This window comes from Staurois parvus, unplaced genomic scaffold, assembly GCF_062004578.1.
Source record: "Staurois parvus isolate SC_StPar_1 unplaced genomic scaffold, SC_StPar_1.0 ptg000179l, whole genome shotgun sequence".
Classification (NCBI taxonomy): domain Eukaryota; kingdom Metazoa; phylum Chordata; class Amphibia; order Anura; family Ranidae; genus Staurois; species Staurois parvus.
Window position 1 is genome coordinate 1406624 of NW_028317975.1, and position 25712 is coordinate 1432335.

Genomic DNA, 25712 nt, shown 5'->3' on the forward strand with positions numbered 1-25712 from the left:
GAGAGTATCAGTGAATGTTAACCCCCCGTCCCTCCCCTGCAGTAGTGGTCAGAGCATTGGTGGTCAGTGGTAGTGAAAGTTAACCCCCATCCCTCACTGGCATTGGGGGTCAGTGACAGTGAAAGTTAACCCCCATCCCTCCCATTCATCCCCCTATATAATTGGGCCATGGCAAGTTCAACCCACCCATCCCTCCATATTGTTGCAAATGGCTGTAAAAGGTAATTCCCCCCCCCCTTCTAGATTGGTGGTCAGTGAAAATGAACCCCCTCGTTAAGCCCCGCCCCACGGTTGGTCACTTACCCAACCCATCTCCCGTGCCACACTCTTTCTCCTACCAGCAACAAACTTCCTATCCTAGAGTGACAACACTCACTGCACTTCATCTATGGAGGAGCAATGTTGTCACCCTGGGGCAGGGCTACAAAAGCTACCTCCCCATCTCCATTACGGCAATTGCTGACCTTATATAACCAATATGGATAGAGCAGCCCTAGCAGGGCCCATACACAGGGGCTTATAGTTGTATGCAGAATCTTGATGGCAGCCCACCGCTTACATCAGGCCGGAGGCTCTTGAGAGGAGTACTAAGGCAGGGTGATGTGTTGCTTTCAGGAAGCTCTGGACAGCCCCCTGCCACCCCTCCCACCAGCCATGATCTGCCTGTATTGCATAGAGAAGCACAGAGACCCAGTGATAACATCTATGGGTCTAAAATGAAATATCTAATTCAAATAGAACATTTTTATCTATTTTTTTTAACGTTTCTCCCAGGACTGATGTTGATTTGCAGCAAAGTTGCTCATTTTACTATCCAAGAACTGTTGATCTGTTGAAGCTGTAAAATGAATCCGAAAATTCATGTTTTTCTTGGCAAACATCGTCTGTACTGTGTTGTCCATGTCGGATCATTAGCTGGTTTGGTGACGATTTTCCTGTCTTTTCAATCCTCTGCAGATAATTGTGATGACCCCCTGGTTTCCGCGCTGCCGCACGCGGCGTTTGACAGCTCCTCGCAACTCTTCAGCCACAGCAACGCCAAGCTCAACAGCCACAACGGTAAGACCGCCGTTTGAAGTCTCTGCCGCTATCCAGAGGGGCCGCCGTGAATAATTCATTGGGATGAAAGCGTCTGGCCAGACTCCGCTACTCCTGAATATTATTACAAGAAAACAGATTTCTTTTTTTTTCTTTTTCTTAATCTTTTTGCAATCCTTTAGCAAAGTAAATGAGCTGCAGAATTAACCCCCCTGGCGGTATTCCTGAGTGTAGCTCGGGGTAAAGTTTCAGCACCACAAGCGGTAACCCCGAGCTACACTCGGGAATACACTGCAGCGTTGCTCCGGGATCTCTTCTGCACTTACCTTGTCCTGCGCTCCCGCGATGTCCCCCCTGCAGTGTCCCCGGCAATGTCCTCCAACCAATACTGGCATCTGTCTTCCGGGTTCCGTTCCCTGCGACGTCGGGACGTATGGGGGACGGAACTGGCGGGAAATTCAAACATTTTAAAAGTGACATTCACTCAATACACTAAAATCACATAGTATAACATTCCTGTATCAAACCATTTCACATACATTTTGTCCCGAGTGCTTTGTCCGGCGCCCTGCCTGCATTTTTACTGTTCATTCTGCCTGGAAACTGAGAAACGTCCATGGCGTCCAAAAAGCGCCCCTTTAGGTCAAAAGCGGTTTTAGACCAGCTAGAGAACAGCGATAGTACAGTCAGGTCCATAAATATTGGGACATCAACACAACTCTAACATTTTTGGCTCTATACACCACCACAATGGATTTGAAATGAAACAAACAAGATGTGCTTTAACTGCAGACTGTCAGCTTTAATTTGAGGGTATATACATACAAATCAGGTGAACGGTGTAGGAATTACAACAGTTTGCATATGTGCCTCCCACTTGTTAAGGGACCAAAAGTAATGGGACAGAATAATAATCATAAATCAAACTTTCACTTTTTAATACTTGGTTGCAAATCCTTTGCAGTCAATTACAGCCTGAAGTCTGGAACGCATAGACATCACCAGACGCTGGGTTTCATCCCTGGTGATGCTCTGCCAGGCCTCTACTGCAACTGTCTTCAGTTCCTGCTTGTTCTTGGGGCATTTTCCCTTCAGTTTTGTCTTCAGCAAGTGAAATGCTCAATCGGATTCAGGTCAGGTGATTGACTTGGCCATTGCAGAACATTCCACTTCTTTCCCTTAAAAAACTCTTTGGTGTCTTTTGCAGTCTGCTTTGGGTCATTGTCCATCTGCACTGTGAAGCGTCCAATGAGTTGTGAAGCATTTGGCTGAATATGAGCAGATAATATTCCCGAAACACTTCAGAATTCATCCGGCTGCTTTTGTCAGCAGTCACATCATCAATAAATACAAGAGAAGCAGTTCCATTGGCAGCCATACATGCCCACGCCATGACACTACCACCACCATGCTTCACTGATGAGGTGGTATGCTTAGGATCATGAGCAGTTCCTTCCCCATACTCTTCTCTTCCCATCACTCTGGTACAAGTTGATCTCGGTCTCATCTGTCCATAGGATGTTGTTCCAGAACTGTGAAGGCTTTTTTACATGTCGTTTGGCAAACTCTAATCTGGCCTTCCTGTTTTTGAGGCTCACCAATGGTTTCCATCTTGTGGTGAACCCTCTGTATTCACTCTGGTGAAGTCTTCTCTTGATTGGTGACTTTGACACACATACACCTACCTCCTGAAGAGTGTTCCTGATCTGGCCAACTGTTGTGAAGGGTGTTTTCTTCACAAGGGAAAGAATTCTTCGGTCATCCACCACAGTTGTTTTCCATGGTCTTCCGGGTCTTTTGGTGTTGCTGAGCTCACCGGTGCGTTCCTTCTTTTTAAGAATGTTCCAAACAGTTGTTTTGGCCATGCCTAATGTTTTTGCTATCTCTCTGATGGGTTTGTTTTGTTTTTTTCAGCCTAATGATGGCTTCACTGATAGTGACAGCTCTTTGGATCTCATCTTGAGAGTTGACAGCAACAGATTCCAAATGCAAATAGCACACTTGAAATGAACTCTGGACCTTTTATCTGCTCATTGTAATTGGGATAATGAGGGAATAACACCCACCTGGCCATGGAACAGCTGAGAAGCCAATTGTCCCATTACTTTTGGTCCCTTAACACGTGGGAGGCACATATGCAAACTGTTGTAATTCCTACACCGTTCACCTGATTTGGATGTAAATACCCTCAAAATAAAGCTGACAGTCTGCAGTCAAAGCACATCTTGTTAGTTTCATTTCAAATCCATTGTGGTGGTGTATAGAGCCAAAAATGTTAGAATTGTGTTGATGTCCCAATATTTATGGACCTGACTGTAAATCAGAACCACTTGCAGAATTGAGTGATAATGATTCGTGGGGGAAATTCATCATCAGACACTGAAAACGATTCTGCGACTTTGCTCAGCGATGTGCGAACTTGGTGCTCTATTTCACATTTCAGTGTTTTTGGTTTGATTATATTATTGAATTAAATTTATTATTATATTATTATTTTTTATGATTATTTATTAAATTATAATTTATGATTTCGGGTTTCAAATTTTATCCTACCCGGGATGTTTACTAGACTCTTGTTCAGACAGATTTCAGTGAGTTATTCCTAAGAATTACAGGCCTGCAATAAAAAAACTACATATTTCCATGCAAGAAAAAGTACCGCTTTGAGCACAGAAATATGGACATAATCAGACCGCTAGGGAGGTTAAGGCACACCGGGCTAACCCAATATTGAACCCTACAGACTAGCCGAGGTTCACACCTATGCAGGTTGCGTTTGATCCATTTCTGCATTGCGTTTTTTGCTTTTTGTCCATTTTGCAGTTCGTTTTGCGTTTTTCTACATGCATTTTTGATGCATTTTAGATGCGTTTTTACAGCGATTTGCATTTTGTTCAGCTTTTCTTTTATTTTTTGGGTGGAATTTTTCTTTTTTTGCTGGCCAGAATAAAAATGCAAACCGCAAAACGCACTACCATGTATTTCAGCAGATTCTCCATTGAAGTCTATTGTCACAAAAAAGTTGCTTTTTGCTTTTAAGGCACACCGGGCCAACCCAATATTGAACCCTGCAGACTACCCGAGGTTCACACCTATGCAGGTTGCGTTTGAACCATTTCTGCATTGTGTTTTGCGTTTTTCCACCTGCGTTTTAAATGCAGACTGTACTGCGTTTCTGCAAAATTCTAAATGTTGTAGAAAACGCTTCGGTGCGAACCTAGGGTAAGACTGGGATGCCATTAAAGCTCATGTGCATGTAAAGGCCGGAGTCGCAATACTTTTGCCAACGTAGTGTACATTTTATCTGTTGTAGGGAGTTCCGATTTGGCAGATCTTTTTTATAAACCAATTTGTAATTCGATGATCCTTGAGCCCGGGTTCACACTTAAAAAAAGGGTCCTGCACCTTTTTTGGTGCAGAATCGGTGCAATTTGAGCCATACATAATGTACGGCTTCGATCGCATCGCACACAAATCGCATGTGATTTGCACGGGAATGCGGTGCTGTTCCTGTGCCAATCACATGCGCTATGCCGCACTGCATTCCTGTGCAAATTACATGCGATTTGTGTGCGATGCGATCGATGCCCTACATTATGTATGGCTCAAATTGCACCGATTCTGCACCAAAAAAGGTGCAGGACCCTTTTTTGGGTCCGCACTAGAATCGGATCTCATAGGTATTCACACCTCTGTGATCCGATTCTACACATCGCACCGCGTTTTGCGGACCGATTTCATGCAACACTGTGCCCATATGAATTTTTTAGCATTTTTTTGAGACAGATAAAGCTTTATTTTGGTGGTATTTATTCACCGCTGGGATTTTTATTTTTTTTGCTATGTAAATTAAAAAGTCAAAAAATTTTTGAAAAAAAGTGTTTTTCTTATAAAATTTTCCAAATATATAGTATTTCATCATAAATCTTGGCCAAAATGTATTCCGTTATAATTTTAGTAAAAAAAAAAAAATAACCCAAATAATTTTTTAACCAAAAAGTATAATTTTGAAACATTTTTTTTTTACATTTTTTTATTATTTTTTATTTATAATTTTTTTTTCTTTTTCCATACTGTCACCCTAGCAGTACAGTGTCACCATAGTGACACTGTACTACTTGTGGGGGGTGATGAAGATTTTTTTTTTTTTTCACACTGATTGCTTTTACACCCATAAAGCAATCATTTCTCCTTCTCTCTGGCTGCATTCTTGCAGCCATTGAGAACTACTATGTGAGCTGTGATTGGTCACAGCTTGTCACATGGTACAAGGCTGTTGTGAATAGCGTACCATGTGACCTCTGTGATCATTCACAGATTTCACACGTAGTAAGCAATGTTGTCAGAAGTGACATCTTGCTTACTACTTTGCATGTGATCACTGATTGGCCAATCAGTGATCACATGATCGGGACCTCACTCAGAGGTCCCGTCTGACGATCGGTGTTCCACTGTGTCCGGAGGACACAGCGGGCACCAGATCACGGTGCTGCGTGCTCCCAGGGAGCGCGCACAAGCAAGGGGCAGGGAGGCCGTTTATAAACATGGGCCGGACGGGAGGTGATTAAATGGATTTAGACAGCTAACCAGGAGCAAGGATGCCACGTCCTGACACCAATCTCCCATGCAGCTCTGCCTCCTCTGGGGGTCTCCGAGAGTCATTGGCTCAAACCCAAGTCATATATGAAAACATTTGTATAGTGTAGTACTTTTTGAAAAATGTAATTTATTACAAATGAGTATCCTTAAAATCAGGTTAACCAAAATTGTAGAAATGTGGCAATAAAATGTAAGTAAAAAGCAGCAGTGACGAACAATGTGGCTGTATCAGCCAATATCTAAGATGGCCGCCGGACATCCGTTCGGCTCTGGCGGCGTGACGTCACGACGTATAGGGCTCCTCCTTAACGCGTTTCGTGCTATAGCACCTTGTCAAAAGGGGTGTGCCTATCAATAGGTACACCCCTTTTGACAATTGATAGGCACACCCCTTTTGACAATGTGCTATAGCACGAAACGCGTTAAGGAGGAGCCCTATACGTCGTGACGGCACGCCGCCGGAGCCGTACGGAGGTCCGGCGGCCATCTTGGATATTGGCTTTCATATGGCGTTTCTGCATTGCGTTTTGCATTGTGTTTTTGCTGCGTTTTTGATGCATTTTGGGTTTTTTTTTTACATTTTTTAAAATTTTTCCTGTTGCTAGGCAGATTTAAAATGCAAAAACGCAACAAAAGTGCGCGACATGCTGTTCTGCAGCATTCCCATTGAACTTAAATTAGAACTGAAAATGCAACTTTTTGCGTTTAACAAAAAGTCCCTGACCCTTTCACGCACCGGGTGAAAAGGCGGAGATGTGTCCCATAGGAAATCACGTGAAACGGACTGCTGTGCGTTTCTGAAAAACGCTGCGGAAATCGCTTAGGTGTGAACCGTGGGTTAGCCTTTTCTTCCCCTTTAAATTCTATACTGGGGCTCGTCGCCCCTAAAATAATCCCAGCATGCCTGCATTTCATTAGCGGCTTCGGATGGCGGTTGACACTCCTGGAAATCGTCTGTCAAATGTCATTTCAGTTAACAGAGCTTCACTTTCCTGTTCGTGTCGCTCCAATTATTTGGTGCCGTCAGCCGGGTGTGCAGCTCTGTGTGGGAGATTTCCGTGAACAGACTGACAAAAAAAGCTGCGAACGGAGCGGGACCAGCAGAACGCCATCCCCCCACCCCCACCCCCCATCCCCCATCATCTCATCTGTCACAGATTTCTATGTCTTAGTCCCCGGTCACTGGATGTGAATTGGCATGCGATTTGAGGCTCCACTGATAGGCAGCACTGATGGGCAGTGATAGGCGGCAATGATGGGCGCTGATGAGGCAGCACTGATGAGGCAGCACTGATGGGCACTGATAGGCAGCAATGATGGGCACTGATAGGCAGCAATGATGGACACCGATGAGGCGTCTCTGATAAGGTGTCACTGATGAGGCGCAACTGGTGGGCAATGATGGGTGCTAATGAGGCGGCACTGATGAGGCAGCACTGATGGGCACTGATGAGGCAGCACTGATGGGCACTGATAGGCAGCACTGATGGGCACTGATGAGGCAGCACTGATGGGCATTGATGAGGCAGCACTGATGGGCACTGATAGGCAGCACTGATGGGCAGCATTGATAGGCGGCAATGATGGACACTGATAAGGCGTCACTGATGAGGTGGCACTGGTGGACATTGATGAGGTGTCACTGATGAGGTGGCTCTGGTGGGTAATGATGGGCGCTGATGAGGCAGTACTGATTGGCACTGATAGGCAGCACTAATGAGCACTGATATGCAGCAATGATGGACACTGATGAGGCGGCACTGGTGAGGCGGCACTGGTGGGCATTGAGGAAGCAGTACCGGTGGGCATTGATGGGCGCTGATGAGGCGGCACTGATAAGGTGCACTGATGGTCACTGATAGCCAGCACTGATGGGCACTGATAGGCGGCACTGATGAGGCAGCACTGGTGGGCATTGATGAGGCATCACTGATGAGGAGGCACTGGTGGGCATTGATAAGGAGGCACTGATGAGGCTGCACTGATATGCAGCACTGATGAGGCTGCACTGATAGGTGGCAATGATGGGCACTAATAGGCAGCCCTGAAGGGCACTGATAGGTGGCACTGACTGGCAGCACTGATGGGCACAGATTGGCAGCACTACAGAGCACTGCTGGACAGCACTGTCGGACACTTATGGGGCTGCACTGATAACCAGGACAGTGATTATCAGTGCAGATGTCTCCTTTTACAGTTGCTGGTTATCAGCAGCACTTTCCTCACTCTGTGACAGCATGACAACCGGCCAGTTTCTTCACATGGTGATCAGCTGTGATTGGACATGTTCAGGGGCGGACTGACAACTCATGGGGCCCCCGGGCAATAGGGGATCATGGGGCCCCTGTGTCCTTGCCCAAACTCAAAAAAGCCTATGAAAAAGGTACCAGGGGCATCTCATGGGGCCCCCACTGACCCCGGGCCCTCGGGCAGTGCCCGAGTTTCCAAAGGGTCAGTCCGCCCCTGGACATGATTGGACACAGATGATCACGTTGTAAAAGGTCGCTGTGATTGGCCCTTGACCATAGTCAAGTGGTCAGCTGTGTCCAAAGAACACAGCGATCACAGAGAGTGCCGGGTGCGTGCCGCTGGGGGTGCCTTCTGGGGGGACAACCTATGACGCCCTCCCAGAACTGGACGAGCATTCTGTAGCCATCATTTGGCTTTAGTGCGGTCAAGAAGTGGTTACCGGAAGGATATAATGTTCCATCGCAGCGTGCGACATTGCTGGCGTTAATCTTTACTCCGGTGCTGATCTCACCACCAGCGGCACGTGGAATGTTTGCGATCGATGAATAGGAAATCCTGGCAGAATAAAGTGTCGCTGTCTGTGGTGCTGAAACCAATCCTTACCCCGGAGCTCGAGATCCCCATCTGTCATAATGGCGATTGGATAATTGTTCTTTTTCAGGATAATCGCAGAACAATACAGCCGTTATATTTTCGATGGTTGATGTTTATTTATTTATTTTTTTTCGTTTTGCGCTTTTTGTTGCAGGAGCCGGTGGCTGGACCCCGCTGGAATCGAACGGAAAGCAGTGGCTACAAATCGATCTGGGAGAGAGATTTGACATCACGGGGGCAGCGACGCAAGGGAGATACGGGAGTTCCGACTGGGTAACGCGCTTCAATGTGATGTTCAGCGACACGGGACGCAACTGGAAACCGTATCACCACGATAACACCATCTGGGTAGGAATCAGATTTCGAAAGCTTATCAAATTTTTTTTTTTTTAATCTATTGCGGTTGATGCTTCTAAAATATGTCTTTGAACCCCTTCCTGCCGGGCTCCACCCTCCTCTTTACGGCGATCTCGACACCAAAGGCGTTTCCTGGGCTTCTTCATTGTGTGGTCATAGTGACTGGATGTGATTGGGAGTCATCGGTGACAGTGCTATCTAAGGCCTGGTTCACACCTATGCATTTTTTTTTAGTGCGTTTTGCAGAAACGCACTACAGTCTATTTAACATGGTTTACTAGGCAGCATGCTCACATCTATGCGTTTTGGATGGGGTAAGGGACTTGTGTTTCCTGCAGCAGATTGTGTTTTTGGTGAAACAGGCTTCAATGGAACCACACAAAAAATGTTGCGTTTTGTTATGCGTTTTCCATATAGAAACGTATTGAGCGCGACTCCACTACCACACATGTTGCATCAAAGTAGTGCAGGAACATTTTCAAAGTCGCAGGCTCCTTCACTATTTTGATACGACTTTGAGTACCAGAGAGTGTAAAGTCGCATCAAAATCGCATCAAAGTAGTGCAGGAACATCATCAGGCTCAGTTCACACTTCCGCGACTTGGGATTGGCACATAAAGAGGTCTTTTAGGCCCCAGATATCTAAGAGGTATCATAGAAGCCAGATCTCTCTATAAAGAGGTCTCATGGACCCCGTATATCTCCATAAAGAAGTTTCATAGACCCTAGATATCTAAGAGGTCTCATAGACCCCAGGTCTCTCCATAAAGAGGTCTCATAGACCCCAAATATCTCCATAAAGAGGTCTCATAGACCCCAAATATCTCCATGAAGAGGTCTCATAGACCCCAAATATCTCCATGAAGAGGTCTTATAGACCCCAGATATCTAAGAGGTCTCATAGAGCCCAGATCTCTCCATAATGAGATCTCATAGAACCCAGATATCTCCATAAAGATGTGTCATAGGCCTTAGATTTCTAAAAGGTCTTATAGACCCCAAATCTCTTTATTAAAAGGTCTCATAGACCCAAGATATCTAAGAGGTTTCCTAGGCACCAGATCTCTCCATATAGAGGTCTGATAGACCCAAGATATCTAAGAGGTTTCCTAGGCACCAGATCTCTCCATAAAGAGGTCTGATAGACCCAAGATATCTCCATTAAGAGGTCTGATAGACCCCAGATGCCTCCATAAAGAGGTCTCAAAGACTCCAGATATCTCCATAATGATGTCTCATAGACCCAAGATATATAAGAGGTCTCATAGATAACATATCTCTCCATAAAAAGTCTCATAGACCCCAAATATCTCCATAAAGAGGTCTCATAGACCACAGATATTTAAGAGGTCACATAGACCCCAGGTATCTCCATAAAGAGGTCTCATAGACCCCAAATATCTCCATATAGAGGTCTCATAGACCCCAAATATCTCCATAAAGAGATCTCATAGAACCCAGATATCTCCATAAAGATGTGTCATATGCCTTAGATTTCTAAAAGGTCCTATAGACCCAAAATCTCTCTATAAAAAAAAGTCTCATAGACCCAAAGTATCTAAGAGGTTTCCAAAGCACCAGATCTCTCCATAAAGAGGTCTGATAGACCCCAGATGCCTCCATAAAGAGGTCTCATAGACCCAAGATAAATAAGAGGTCTCATAGATAACACATCTCTCCATAAAAATGTCTCATAGATGCCAAATATCTCCATAAAGAGGTCTCATAGACCCCAGATATCTAAGAGGTCTCATAGACCCCAGATCTCCCCATAAAGAGGTCTCATAGACCCCAAATATCTCCATAAAGAGGTCTCATAGACCCCAGATATCTAAGAGATCTCATAGACCCCAGATCTCCCCATAAAGAGGTCTCATAGAAACCAAATATCTCCATAAAGATGTGTCATAGGCCCTAGATTTCTAAGAGGTCTCACAGACCCCAAATCTCTCCATAAAGAGGTCTCATAGACCCAAGACATCTAAAAAGTCTCCTAGGCACCATATCTCTCCATAACAAGGTCTGATAGACCCAATATATCTCCATAAAGAGGTCTTTTAGGCCCCAGATATCTAAGAGGTCTAATAGACTCCAGAACTCTCATAAAGAGGTCTCATAGACCCAAGATGTCTCCATAAAGAGGTCTCATAGACCCCAGATATCTAAGAGGTCTCATAGAACCCAGATCCCTCCATAATAAGGTCTATCACTTCAATACCGCCATATGGCCATATACGTCCTGGTATTGAAGTGGGCATATCAGTAGGATCATGACTGCAGCTGCATTCATAATCTTAGTATTGTTTTTACATTGGTTGATTCTCTAGAAGACTAAAGTAATCCTGGTGGCTATAGAGCTGCTGGATTACCTTTACAGGCGGCGGTGTGGGTCACCCCTCTGCTACCACTGCCTTTACTGGGCTCTCCCGAGTGAACAGGGAGCCCAGTAAGGATGCCACTGGCAGCATTGGCTTACCTTTACACAGTGATAAGAACTGATCTTGTTCTTCCTACTGTATGATGTCAGAAACCAGAAGCGATGAGGATTTTGTCACTTCTGGTTTTGTTTCTTCATAAAGCGGTCTCATAGACCCCAGATATCTCCATAAACAGGTCTCATAGACCCAAAATATCTAAGAGGTTTCATAGACGACAGATCTCTCTATAAAGAGGTCTCATAGACCCAAGATATCTCCATAAAGAGGTATTATAGATCCCAGATATTTAAGAGGTCTCACAGACCCCAGATCTCTCCATAAAGAGATCTCATAAACCCCCAGAAATCTCCATAAAGAGATGTCTTAGGCCCTAGATTTCTAAGAGGTCTCATAGACCCCAAACCTCTCCATAAAGAGGTCTCATAGACCCCAGATATCTAAGAGGTCTCATAGACCCCAGATCTCTCCATAAAGAGGTCTCATAGACCCCAGATATCTAAGAGGTCTCATAGACCCCAGATCTCTCCATAAAGAGGTCTCATAAACCCCCACAAATCTCCATAAAGAGATGTCTTAGGCCCTAGATTTCTAAGAGGTCTCATAGACCCCGGATCTCTCCATTAAAAGGTCTGATAGACCCAAGATATCTATAAAGATGTCTGATAGACCCCAGATATCTAAGAGGTCTCAGACTCCAGAACTCTCATAAAGAGGTCTCATAGACCCCAGATATCTAAGAGGTCTCATAGACCCCAGATCTCTCCATAAAGAGGTCTCGTAGACCCCATATATCTTGATAAAAAGGTCTCATAGGCCCCAGATATCTCCATAATGAGGCCTCATAGACCCCAGATATCTCCATAATGAGGTATCATAGACCCTAGATCTCTCCACAAAGAGGTCTCATAGAGCTCATAAATCTCCATAATGAGGTCTCATAGACCCCAGATATCTCCATCAAGAGGTCTCATAGACCTCAGATATCTCCATAATGAGGTCTCATAGACCCCAGATATCTCCATAAAGAGGTCTCATAGACTCCAAATATCTCCATAAGGAGGTCTCATAGAGCCCATTTATCTCCATAATGAGGTCTCATAGACCCCAGATATCTCCATCAAGAGGTCTCATAGACCTCAGATATCTCCATAATGAGGCCTCATAGACCCCAGATATCTCCATAATGAGGTCTCATAGACCCTAGATCTCTCCACAAAGAGGTCTCATAAAGCTCATAAATCTCCATAATGAGGTCTCATAGACCCCAGATATCTCCATCAAGAGGTCTCATAGACCTCAGATATCTCCATAATGAGGTCTCATAGACTCCAGATATCTCCATAAAGAGGTCTCATAGACTCCAAATATCTCCATAAGGAGGTCTCATAGAGCCCATTTATCTCCATAATGAGGTCTCATAGACCCCAGATATCTCCATCAAGAGGTCTCATAGACCTCAGATATCTCCATAATGAGGCCTCATAGACCCCAGATATCTCCATAATGAGGTCTCATAGACCCCAGATATCTCCATAATGAGGTCTCATAGACCCCAGATATCTCCATAAAGAGGTCTCATAGACCCCAGATATCTCCATAATGAGGTCTCATAGACCCCAGATATCTCCATAAAGATGTCTCATGGACCCCATATCTCTCCATAAAGAGGACCTGCCATAGCCCATGCTATCACAAGGGATGTCAATCATCCCTTTTGATAGCAATAAAAATGAATAAAAAAATTAAAGGTACAGTGTAAATAATAACATTTAAAAAAAATTAAAGCGTGCCTGTCCCTTAGTGCTCACACACAAAGGCTAATGCAAGTGTCGGAAGCACACATATGTAAATAGCGATCACACTACACGTGTGAGGTATGGCTGCAAATGTTATAGCGAGAGCAATAATTCTAGCACCAGACCTCCTGTGTAACTCTAGACTGGTAACCTGTAAAGGCCTTTACATTGTTGCCTATGGATAATTTAATGTAACATAGTTTGGTTGTGTTCCAATTTTAATTTCAATTGTGCTATCTATTTACTCGGCGTACCATCATCTTTTTATATTTTACGAAAAAATTAGGTATTTTGTTGTGTTTGTGTTCGCTAAAGTTCATTGAAAGTGCATTTTCTCCAAAAAAAAGCATAAAAAATTGCAGCATCCACCATTTTATTTTCTAGGGCCTGTGCTTTAATATATATATATATATATATATATATATATATATTTATATTTATATATATACAGTTGCAAGAAAAAGTATGTGAACCCCTTGGGATTACGTGGAGTTTTACATGAATTGGGCATAAAATGTGCTCTGAACATCATCTAAGTCACAGCAATAGAAGAACACAGTCTGCTGAACATAATACTACACAAACATTAGATGTTGCCATGGTTTAATTGCACATAACATGTAAACATTCACAGTGCAGGGAGGAAAAAGTATGTGAACCTTTGGACTTGGTTGACCCTCCTTTGGCAGCAATAACCTCAACCAAACGTTTCCTGTAGTTGCAGATCAGACCTGCACAACGATCTGGAGTCATTTTGGACCACTCCTCTTCACAAAACTATTTCAGTGTAGCAATATTCAGGGGATGTCTGGTGTGAATCGCTCTCTTAAGGTCATGCCACAGCATTTTAATCGGGTTGACTTTTTCTTGCAACTGTATGTTTGGGGGTCCCAAATGATTTTCTAGCAAAAAAAAACGTTGATTTTTTTACATGTAGGAGAGAAGTGTTAGAATTGGCCCCGGTATGCAAGTGGTTAAGCCAACGCAGACATGAAGGTTGGAGCATTCGTATTGGAATAAAGGAAGTACTCATGCAGGGAAATTCTGAAAACAGCAGACTCTGGAATTTTCTTTTTTGTAGTAGCCATAATAAATTAAATGGAAGTCATAGAAGCCAGTGTTGTGGACTTTCCTTAAGAGCTCCACTTTTCTCTAAGGCAAAAGGAATCGAACCAATAGGATTTTTTTCCTCTCGCAGAACTACGATCGCTGCGAATATTGAACTCCGGTGGTCTAGAATTTAATGGATGGTGAAGAAGTATGATATCCATTATACAACATTAGGAGTTCTCTGGGTGTTTTATTCTACAAGACCTCCCATGATGAAACTCTTATTAATATGAGAGAGCTTTGGTCCCTGCACTTAGCGGCCTTCAGCCTGAGCTGCACTTACCTTCATTGGGGCGGAGTAGATGGAATTTTCCATTCCATTAGCCTTGCTGATTTTTGAGGTTGAGGGGTTTTATTTTGCATAAATGGAAAACACGGGACACTTTTTAATGAGTGCAGATTTTGAGCTATTGCTAATGTTTAGAGTTGTTGATATGACTTTCATATGTTTTATAGCTTTAGTTCACACTCTATGCCAGGGGTCTCCAAACTTTCCAAACAAAGAGCTAGTTTACTGTCCTTCAGGCTTTAGGCAGGCAATGGGCCATATCTGGCAACGGGCCCGCAGTTTGTAGGCGTTTGTGGTGTGGTTTTAACACTTGTCTAAGGCCCATACTAAAGCTCAATAATGCCTGTCTAATGCCCATTCTAAAGCTCATTAAATCCTGTCCAATGCCCATAATAAAGCTCAATAACGCCTGTCTAAGGCCCATACTAAAGCTCAATAACGCCTGTCTAACACCCATACTAAAGCTCATTAATGCCTGTCTAAGGCCCATACCAAAGCTCAATAAATCCTGTATACCGCCCATACTAAAGCTCAATAATGCCTGTCTAACGCCCATACTAAAGCTCAATAATGCCTGTCTAACGCCCATACTAAAGCTCATTAATGCCTGTCTAAGGCCCATACTAAAGCTCATTAATGCCTGTCTGACGCCCATTCTAAAGCCCATTAATGTCTGTCTAAGGCCCATACTAAGGCTCATTAATGCCTGTCTAACGCCCACACTAAAGCTCATTAAAACCTGTCTAACGCCCATATTAAAGCTCATTAATGCCTGTCTAAGGCCCATACTAAAGCTCAATAACGCCTGTCTAACGCCCACACTAAAGCTCATTAATGCCTGTCTAAGGCCCATACTAAAGCTCATTAATGCCTGTCTAAGGCCCATACTAAAGCTCATTAATGCCTGTCTAAGGCCCATACTAAAGCTCATTAATGCCTGTCTAAGGCCCATACTAAAGCTCAATAACGCCTGTCTAACGCCCACACTAAAGCTCATTAATGCCTGTCTAAGGCCCATACTAAAGCTCATTAATGCCTGTCTAAGGCCCATACTAAAGCTCATTAATGCCTGTCTAAGGCCCATACTAAAGCTCATTAATGCCTGTCTAAGGCCCATACTAAAGCTCAATAACGCCTGTCTAACACCCATACAAAGCTCATTAATGCCTGTCTAAGGCCCATACTAAAGCTCATTAATGCCTGTCTAACGCCCATTCTAAAGCTCAATAATGCCTGTCTAAGGCCCATACTAAAGCTCATTAATGCCTGTCTAAGGCCCATACTAAAGTTCATTAATGCCTGTCTAAGGCCCATACTAAAGCTCATTAATGGTTGTCTAACGCCCACACTAAAGCTCATTAAAGCTTGTCTAACGCCCATATTAAAGCTCATTAATGCCTGTCTAAGGCCCATACTAAAGCTCGTTAATGCCTGTCTAAGGCCCATACTAAGGCTCATTAATGCCTGTCTAAGGCCCATACTAAAGATCATTAATGCCTGTCTAAGGCCCATACTAAAGCTCATTAATGCCTGTCTAAGGCCCATACTAAAGCTCAATAACGCCTGTCTAAGGCCCATACTAAAGCTCAATAACGCCTGTCTAACGCCCATACTAAAGCTCATTAATGCCTGTCTAACGCCCATACTAAAGCTCATTAATGCCTGTCTAACGCCCATACTAAAGCTCATTAAAGTTTATCTAACGCCCATACTAAAGCTCATTAATGCCTGTCTAACGCACATACTAAAACTCATTAATGCCTGTCTAAGGCCCATACTAAAGCTCATTAATGCCTGTCTAAGGCCCATACTAAAGCTCATTAAAGCCAGTCTAACGCCCATATTAAAGCTCATTAATGCCTGTCTAAATCCCATACTAAGGCTCATTAATGCCTGTCTAACGCCCATTCTAAAGCTCGTTAATGCCTGTCTAAGGCACATACTAAAGCTTGTTAATGCCTGTCTAAGGCCCATACTAAAGCTCGTTAATGCCTGTCTAAGGCCCATACTAAAGCTTGTTAATGCCTGTCTAAGGCCCATACTAAAGTTCATTAATGCCTGCCTAACGCCCACACTAAAGCTCATTAATGCCTGTCTAAGGCCCATACTAAGGCTCATTAATGCCTGTCTAAGGCCCATACTAAGGCTCATTAATGCCTGTCTAAGGCCCATTCTAAAGCTCATTAATGCCTGTCTAAGGCCCCTACTAAAGCTCATTAATGCCTGTCTAAAGCCCATACTAAAGCTCTAGAAGCATTTGGTTAGAGTTTGAAATTAATCCCAGTGTGCACGAGCCCCAACAGTATGGCACATGCATTGCATTATTAGGCACCATTATAGTTTGTAGAAAATAGTTTCGGTTGCACATTGTCATCGATTATTGTAACATTTATCTGATATTATCTTTTCACCTTCTTGATTCTCCATATTTTATGATTGTTTTTCCATATGCATATTTATAATCGTACACCTTAGCAGTCAACTGTGTATTAGGGAAAGCAAAATATTTTAACCTCTTGCCCTCCAGAGGATTTAGGCCCTTTGAGTCTGGTATGGATTTTGGAGGACCAGGCGCCAATTGAAAAAAAAATTTGGTGTGGAGTTTCCCTCAAAATCCATACCAGACCTGTAGGACCTGGTATGGATTTTTTGCGATACGGTGCAGCGGTACTTTAACTGACAATTGCGCGGTCATGCAACCAATTGAAATTTACGTCCTTTTTTCCCCATGAATAGAAATGTATTTTATTTTCTGTGCTATAAACAAAAAAATTTTAAGAACAAAAACCATACTTTTGACTTTTTGCTATTAAACATGTCCAGTAAAAAAAAATGTAAAAATCAAATTTCTTCTGTGACATGTCTTTGCTAAAAAAAAAAAAACAATACGTGTAAGTTAATTGGTTTACGTGAATGTCATAGCGTCTACAAATGGCAGTATATATACTGGATTTTTATATTAATTTTTTTTTAATACTAGTAATTTCGGCGATCAGCGACTTATATAGCAGGACTGCGGGACTGCGGTGGGCGTTCTGACACTGGAGGGGGGGGGGAAACTGACTCGGTGTCACTTGTCACGACCCGCGGTCGCCGCCACCAACAGGCGACAATCGCACAGCCGCGACTAACAGTAATACATCACGCCCACGGCGTCAGACCCCAGACCTTCTCACCAAACTCGTGACCGAAGGGCCGGCCAATCCAAAACCGCGATGTGACGTGCGTAACAAGGCCACACCCAGCTGCACCCTACACAGCGATTGCCCAGCTAATGGACTACAATCGGTGCCTGCAGCCTGAATGCGCTTGTTACTGGGTCGGGTTAATTACGCAACTAACCCTCTACTGCCGCCACCACTTTTGTCGGAGACTGGGAAGCTCCCGTTATCAAATATACACTATAATGATTGAAATATTGATCTATATAGCACGGCCCGCGGACCTACTATACAGAGATATAACCAACAGTAGCGTCTCTTCAAAGGCAGGGATTCGTGAATTGCAAGTAAGCGCTTAGAAACAGTTTAACACTTTCAGAAAGAAAGATTTATTACTAAAAGCGTCGGATGCAAATAAATATTTACAAAGAGATGTCACAAAAATATATATATATGTATATAAAGACACAGCAAAGAGATAATTAGGAAGAAGATTACAGGGTTGAGTTACTTGCCCTTAGCCTGGGTTTGCAGTCCAAGTTGTGAGCAGGGTGATTTCTTTGATCTCCTCTTGTTAAGATGTTGCTGGGAGATCTCTTTGTGTGTTAAAAAAAACTTTCACTCTCTCTCTAGGCTTGTCAGCCTGTCTTTTTTAAAAGTCCCTCACAAAGGGAGGGGGGCTCTGGCTACACCTTTTGGGAGTGGTCATTGGGAGATTTTAAACTGAAACTGCCAGCTCATGTTCCATGATATGAAACATATGTTTGACCTGAGGAATGTTCAGTTCTGGGTCAGGTTGATAAGGTGTGGGGCTTACATAGCTTTGGGTGACCAAAGTGACACCTCCACAGACGGGCTGGCTCCACTTCTCATGTCTTAGCCTGGTTGTTCCACATCATCTGCCAGGAGATAAAGTCTGCCTCACAGGAATGCAAGGGGGGGGGGGGGATGTGAGGAATGATTCAAGGAATACCTCAAATACAACAAGGTAAAGGAGAACTCTGTTTCTAGCTGGATGAACTAGTTTGCTACATCACTGATATCCCCAGTGACACCAATACAGTGATCAATGCTAATAAAAAGCACTGACACTGTACTAATGGCACTGGGCAGGAAAGGGGTTAACATCTGGGGTGATCAAAGGGTTAACCGTGTGCTGTTTCACTGCGTGCTGTGTGTGTGTTTCACTGTAAGCGTGCTATGCAGAGCCATAAAAAGCAGTGTGCAGGAGCCGACGGGAGAGATCTGTGTTGTTTATACACAGGTCTCTCCCCTGTCAGAGATACTCGGCAATCACCGGGTGCCGGCGAGTAACTGGGACTCGGTGATTGACAGCCAAGGCCGTGAATGGCCCCTACCCGGAACTGCAAAATCACGTATATATACGTGATTTTGCGCACCCAGGTCGCCCTGTAGCCGTATTTCTGCTATAGGGCGGCGTGTAAGCGGTTAATTAGTATAAAAAGAAAGATCTCAACAAATGCAGTACGACGACAGCAAAAACTCTGAGACTTCTCAGACTGATTGTAAGCTTGTCGTGGCATCGGGACGTGGCAGATCTCTTGTGAAATGAAAGTGTTTGTAGAACATATTGAGATGACACAGGCGGCAAACAATCTTTTTAACATGTTGCAGTGCGCAGTGTTTGCACTTTCCTTCCCCTGTCATCTGCTGGGTGATACCTGATATAATTAACACTGTGATACAGCCACCTCCAATGCAGCCTTCTTCAGTATGAGATAGGTGTGATGTTATCCCAGTTCATGTACTGCTCTTTTTTTTTTCCAGCACCAATCTATGCAACCAAAAATATCAGTTTTTAACCTAAAAATATTGTAAAGTGTTTTATTAGGCTTTTTGTGCTCATTAGCTAGAGCAGCATTTCTCAAAAAGGGTTCTATAGAATCCGAAATTTCTTACTCTTAGATAAGTAACATCAATGATCATTTTTTCTTATTTGTAATTGGGGCATTCTTCCCACTGACCACCAATGTAAGGAGCATTCTTCCCACTGACCACCAATGTAAGGGACATTCTTCCCACTGACCACCAATGTAAGGGACATTCTTCCCACTGACCACCAATGTAAGGGACATTCTTCCCACTGACCCCCAATGTAAGGAGCATTCTTCCCACTGACCCCCAATGTAAGGAGCATTCTTCCCACTGACCCCCAATGTAAGGAGCATTCTTCCCACTGACCCCCAATGTAAGGAGCATTCTTCCCACTGACCACCAATGTAAGGAGCATTCTTCCCACTGACCACCAATGTAAGGGACATTCTTCCCACTGAGCACCAATGTAAGGGACATTCTTCCCACTGACCCCCAATGTAAGGAGCATTCTCCCCACTGACCCCCAATGTAAGGATCTTTCTTCCCACTGATCACCAATGTAAGGGACATTCTTCCTACTGATCCCCAATGTAAGGATCTTTCTTCCCACTGATCACCAATGTAAGGGACATTCTTCCCACTGACTACCAATGTAAGGAGCATTCTTCCCACTGATCACCAGTGTAATGGACATTCTTCCCACTGATCTCCAATGTAAGGGACATTCTTCCCACTGATCCCCAATGTAGGGGACATTCTTCCCACTGATCCCAAATGTAAGGGACATTCTTCCCACTGACCACCAATGTAAGAGACATTTTTCCCACTGACCACCAATGTAAGGAGCATTCTTCCCAGTGACCCCTAATGTAAGGGACATTCTTCCCACTGACCACCAATGGAAGGAACATTCTTCCCACTGACCCCCAATGTAAGGAACATTCTTCCCACTGACCACCAATGTAAGGAGCATTCTTCCCACTGACCACCAATGTAAGGAGCATTCTTCCCACTGACCACCAATGTAAGGAGCATTCTTCCCACTGACCACCAATGTAAGGATCATTCTTCCCACTGACCACCAATGTAAGGAGCATTCTTCCAACTGACCACCAATGTAAGGAGCATTCTTCCAACTGACCCCCGATGTAAGGAGCATTCTTCCCACTGATCACCAATGTAAGGAGCATTCTTCCCACTGACCCCCAATGTAAGGGACATTCTTCCAACTGACCACCAATGTAAGGGGCATTCTTCCCACTGACCACCAATGTAAGGGACATTCTTCCCACTGACCTCCAATGTAAGGGACATTCTTCCCACTGATCACCAAAGTAAGGAGCATTCTTCCCAGTGACCCCTAATGTAAGGGACATTCTTCCCACTGACCCCCAATGTAAGGGACATTCTTCCCACTGACCCCCAATGTAAGGGACATTCTTCCCACTGACCACCAATGTAAGGGACATTCTTCCCACTGATCACCTATGTAAGGAACATTCTTCCCACTGATCACCAATGTAAGGGACATTCTTCCCACTGATCACCAATGTAACGGACATTCTTCCCACTGACCACCAATGTAAGGAGCATTCTTCCCACTGATCACCAATGTAAGGGACATTCTTCCCACATGATCACCAATGTAAGGGACATTCTTCCCACTGATCACCAATGTAAGGAACATTCTTCCCACTGATCACCAATGTAAGGGACATTCTTCCCACTGACCACCAATGTAAGGAACATTCTTCCCACTGACCCCCAATGTAAGGGACATTCTTCCAACTGACCACCAATGTAAGGGGCATTCTTCCCACTGACCACCAATGTAAGGGACATTCTTCCCACTGACCTCCAAAGTAAGGGACATTCTTCCCACTGATCACCAAAGTAAGGAGCATTCTTCCCACTGACCCCTAATGTAAGGGACATTCTTCCCACTGACCCCCAATGTAAGGGACATTCTTCCCACTGACCCCCAATGTAAGGGACATTCTTCCCACTGACCCCCAATGTAAGGGACATTCTTCCCACTGACCCCCAATGTAAGGGACATTCTTCCCACTGACCCCCAATGTAAGGAACATTCTTCCCACTGATCCCCAATGTAAGGGACATTCTTCCCACTGATCACCAATGTAACGGACATTCTTCCCACTGACCACCAATGTAAGGAGCATTCTTCCCACTGATCACCAATGTAAGGGACATTCTTCCCACTGATCACCAATGTAAGGGACATTCTTCCCACTGATCACCAATGTAAGGAACATTCTTCCCACTGATCACCAATGTAAGGGACATTCTTCCCACTGACCACCAATGTAAGGGACATTCTTCCCACTGATTACCAATGTAAGGGACATTCTTACCACTGACCCCCAATGTAAGGGTCATTCTTCCCACTGACTCCCAATGTAAGGGACATTCTTCCCAATTACCACCAATGTAAGGAACATTCTTCCCAATGACCACCAATGTAAGGAGCATTCTTCCAACTGACCACCAATGTAAGGAGTATTCTTCCCACTGACCCCGAATGTAAGGGACATTCTTCCCACTGACCCCCAATGTAAGGGACATTCTTCCCAATGACCACTAATGTAAGGAGCATTCTTCCCACAGACTACCAATGTAAGGAACATTCTTCCAACTGACCACCAATGTAAGGAGCATTCTTCCCACTGACCACCAATGTAAGGAGCATTCTTCCCACTGACCACCAATGTAAGGATCATTCTTCCCACTGACCACCAATGTAAGGAGCATTCTTCCAACTGACCACCAATGTAAGGAGCATTCTTCCAACTGACCACCAATGTAAGGAGCATTCTTCCAACTGACCCCCGATGTAAGGAGCATTCTTCCCACTGATCACCAATGTAAGGAGCATTCTTCCCACTGACCCCCAATGTAAGGGACATTCTTCCAACTGACCACCAATGTAAGGGGCATTCTTCCCACTGACCACCAATGTAAGGGACATTCTTCCCACTGACCTCCAATGTAAGGGACATTCTTCCCACTGATCACCAAAGTAAGGAGCATTCTTCCCACTGACCCCTAATGTAAGGGACATTCTTCCCACTGACCCCCAATGTAAGGGACATTCTTCCCACTGACCCCCAATGTAAGGGACATTCTTCCCACTGACCCCCAATGTAAGGGACATTCTTCCCACTGACCACCAATGTAAGGGACATTCTTCCCACTGATCACCTATGTAAGGAACATTCTTCCCACTGATCCCCAATGTAAGGGACATTCTTCCCACTGATCACCAATGTAACGGACATTCTTCCCACTGACCACCAATGTAAGGAGCATTCTTCCCACTGATCACCAATGTAAGGGACATTCTTCCCACTGATCACCAATGTAAGGGACATTCTTCCCACTGATCACCAATGTAAGGAACATTCTTCCCACTGATCACCAATGTAAGGGACATTCTTCCCACTGACCACCAATGTAAGGAACATTCTTCCCACTGACCCCCAATGTAAGGGACATTCTTCCAACTGACCACCAATGTAAGGGGCATTCTTCCCACTGACCACCAATGTAAGGGACATTCTTCCAACTGACCACCAATGTAAGGGGCATTCTTCCCACTGACCTCCAATGTAAGGGACATTCTTCCCACTGATCACCAAAGTAAGGAGCATTCTTCCCACTGACCCCTAATGTAAGGGACATTCTTCCCACTGACCCCCAATGTAAGGGACATTCTTCCCACTGACCCCCAATGTAAGGGACATTCTTCCCACTGACCCCCAATGTAAGGGACATTCTTCCCACTGCCCCCCAATGTAAGGGACATTCTTCCCACTGACCCCCAATGTAAGGAACATTCTTCCCACTGATCCCCAATGTAAGGGACATTCTTCCCACTGATCACCAATGTAACGGACATTCTTCCCACTGACCACCAATGTAAGGAGCATTCTTCCCACTGACCACCAATGTAAGGAGCATTCTTCCCACTGATCACCAATGTAAGGGACATTCTTCCCACTGATCACCAATGTAAGGGACATTCTTCCCACATGATCACCAATGTAAGGGACATTCTTCCCACTGATCACCAATGTAAGGAACATTCTTCCCACTGATCACCAATGTAAGGGACATTCTTCCCACTGATCACCAATGTAAGGAGCATTCTTCCCACTGATCACCAATGTAAGGGACATTCTTTCCACTGATCACCAATGTAAGGAACATTCTTCCCACTGACCCCCAATGTAAGGGACATTCTTCCAACTGACCACCAATGTAAGGAGCATTCTTCCCACTGACCACCAATGTAAGGGACATTCTTCCCACTGACCTCCAATGTAAGGGACATTCTTCCCACTGATCACCAAAGTAAGGAGCATTCTTCCCACTGACCCCTAATGTAAGGGACATTCTTCCCACTGACCCCCAATGTAAGGGACATTCTTCCCACTGACCCCCAATGTAAGGGACATTCTTCCCACTGACCCCCAATGTAAGGGAGATTCTTCCCACTGACCCCCAATGTAAGGGACATTCTTCCCACTGACCCCCAATGTAAGGAACATTCTTCCCACTGATCCCCAATGTAAGGGACATTCTTCCCACTGATCACCAATGTAACGGACATTCTTTCCACTGATCACCAATGTAAGGGACATTCTTCCCACATGATCACCAATGTAAGGGACATTCTTCCCACTGATCACCAATGTAAGGAACATTCTTCCCACTGATCACCAATGTAAGGGACATTCTTCCCACTGATCACCAATGTAAGGAGCATTCTTCCCACTGATCACCAATGTAAGGGACATTCTTCCCACTGATCACCAATGTAAGGGACATTCTTCCCACTGATTACCAATGTAAGGGACATTCTTCCCACTGATCACCAATGTAAGGAACATTCTTCCCACTGATCACCAATGTAAGGGACATTCTTCCCACTGACCACCAATGTAAGGAACATTCTTCCCACTGACCCCCAATGTAAGGGACATTCTTCCAACTGACCACCAATGTAAGGGGCATTCTTCCCACTGACCACCAATGTAAGGGACATTCTTCCCACTGACCTCCAATGTAAGGGACATTCTTCCCACTGATCACCAAAGTAAGGAGCATTCTTCCCACTGACCCCTAATGTAAGGGACATTCTTCCCACTGACCCCCAATGTAAGGGACATTCTTCCCACTGACCCCCAATGTAAGGGACATTCTTCCCACTGACCCCCAATGTAAGGGACATTCTTCCCACTGACCCCCAATGTAAGGGACATTCTTCCCACTGACCCCCAATGTAAGGAACATTCTTCCCACTGATCCCCAATGTAAGGGACATTCTTCCCACTGATCACCAATGTAACGGACATTCTTCCCACTGACCACCAATGTAAGGAGCATTCTTCCCACTGATCACCAATGTAAGGGACATTCTTCCCACTGATCACCAATGTAAGGGACATTCTTCCCACATGATCACCAATGTAAGGGACATTCTTCCCACTGATCACCAATGTAAGGAGCATTCTTCTCACTGATCACCAATGTAAGGAGCATTCTTCCCACTGATCACCAATGTAAGGGACATTCTTCCCACTGATCACCAATGTAAGGGACATTCTTCCCACTGATCACCAATGTAAGGGACATTCTTCCCACTGATTACCAATGCATTTTTTTGCTATTCAATACTGCGCTATTTTAACTGGCAATTGCTCGGTCATGCAGTATCCAAAATAAATTTATATTGTTTTTTTTTCACACAAATAGAGCTTTCTTTTGTTGGTATTTGATTTCCACTGTGTTTTACTTCTTTAATTATATAAACAAAAAAACACCAAAAATTTTGAAAACAAACCACAATATTTTTTACTTTCTGTTATTTAAAAAAATCCAACAAAATCAAATTTCTTCATAAATGTAGGCCAAAAATGTATTCTGCTACATGTCTTTGTTAAAAAAAAAAATCCCCATACGTGTATATCAGTTGGTTTGTGTGAAAGTCATAGTGTCCGCAAAGTCCAAAACCCTGAAATAAGTTGTGGTGCATGGGTCCATCCCTGAGCCTGTTGCTGTTGCCCACGGGGGGTGGCAAGGGCTACAGTATAAGTGATGCATGCATTGGCAGTGATACATATGTCAATGCCCGTAGCAAAAAAAAAAAATACATTTTGTAAGCCCATCTATAAAAAAAAAGGGGCTTTGCGCTCCTTAGTGGCAGTATATATATTTTTTT

The 25712-nt window shown here is 44.2% G+C and overlaps 1 protein-coding gene across 1 annotated transcript in view; it reads left to right on the forward strand.

The window, feature by feature from the left end:
• The window catches only part of LOC149462245 (contactin-associated protein-like 5), a 689962-nt gene that overhangs the window by 134307 nt on the left and 529943 nt on the right, over window positions 1–25712 (forward strand). The window contains exons 2-3 of the mRNA XM_089677184.1: window positions 958–1059; window positions 8636–8829. Coding sequence (XP_089533310.1) covers window positions 958–1059; window positions 8636–8829 — 296 coding nt within the window. The remainder of the gene's footprint in view (window positions 1–957; window positions 1060–8635; window positions 8830–25712) is intronic.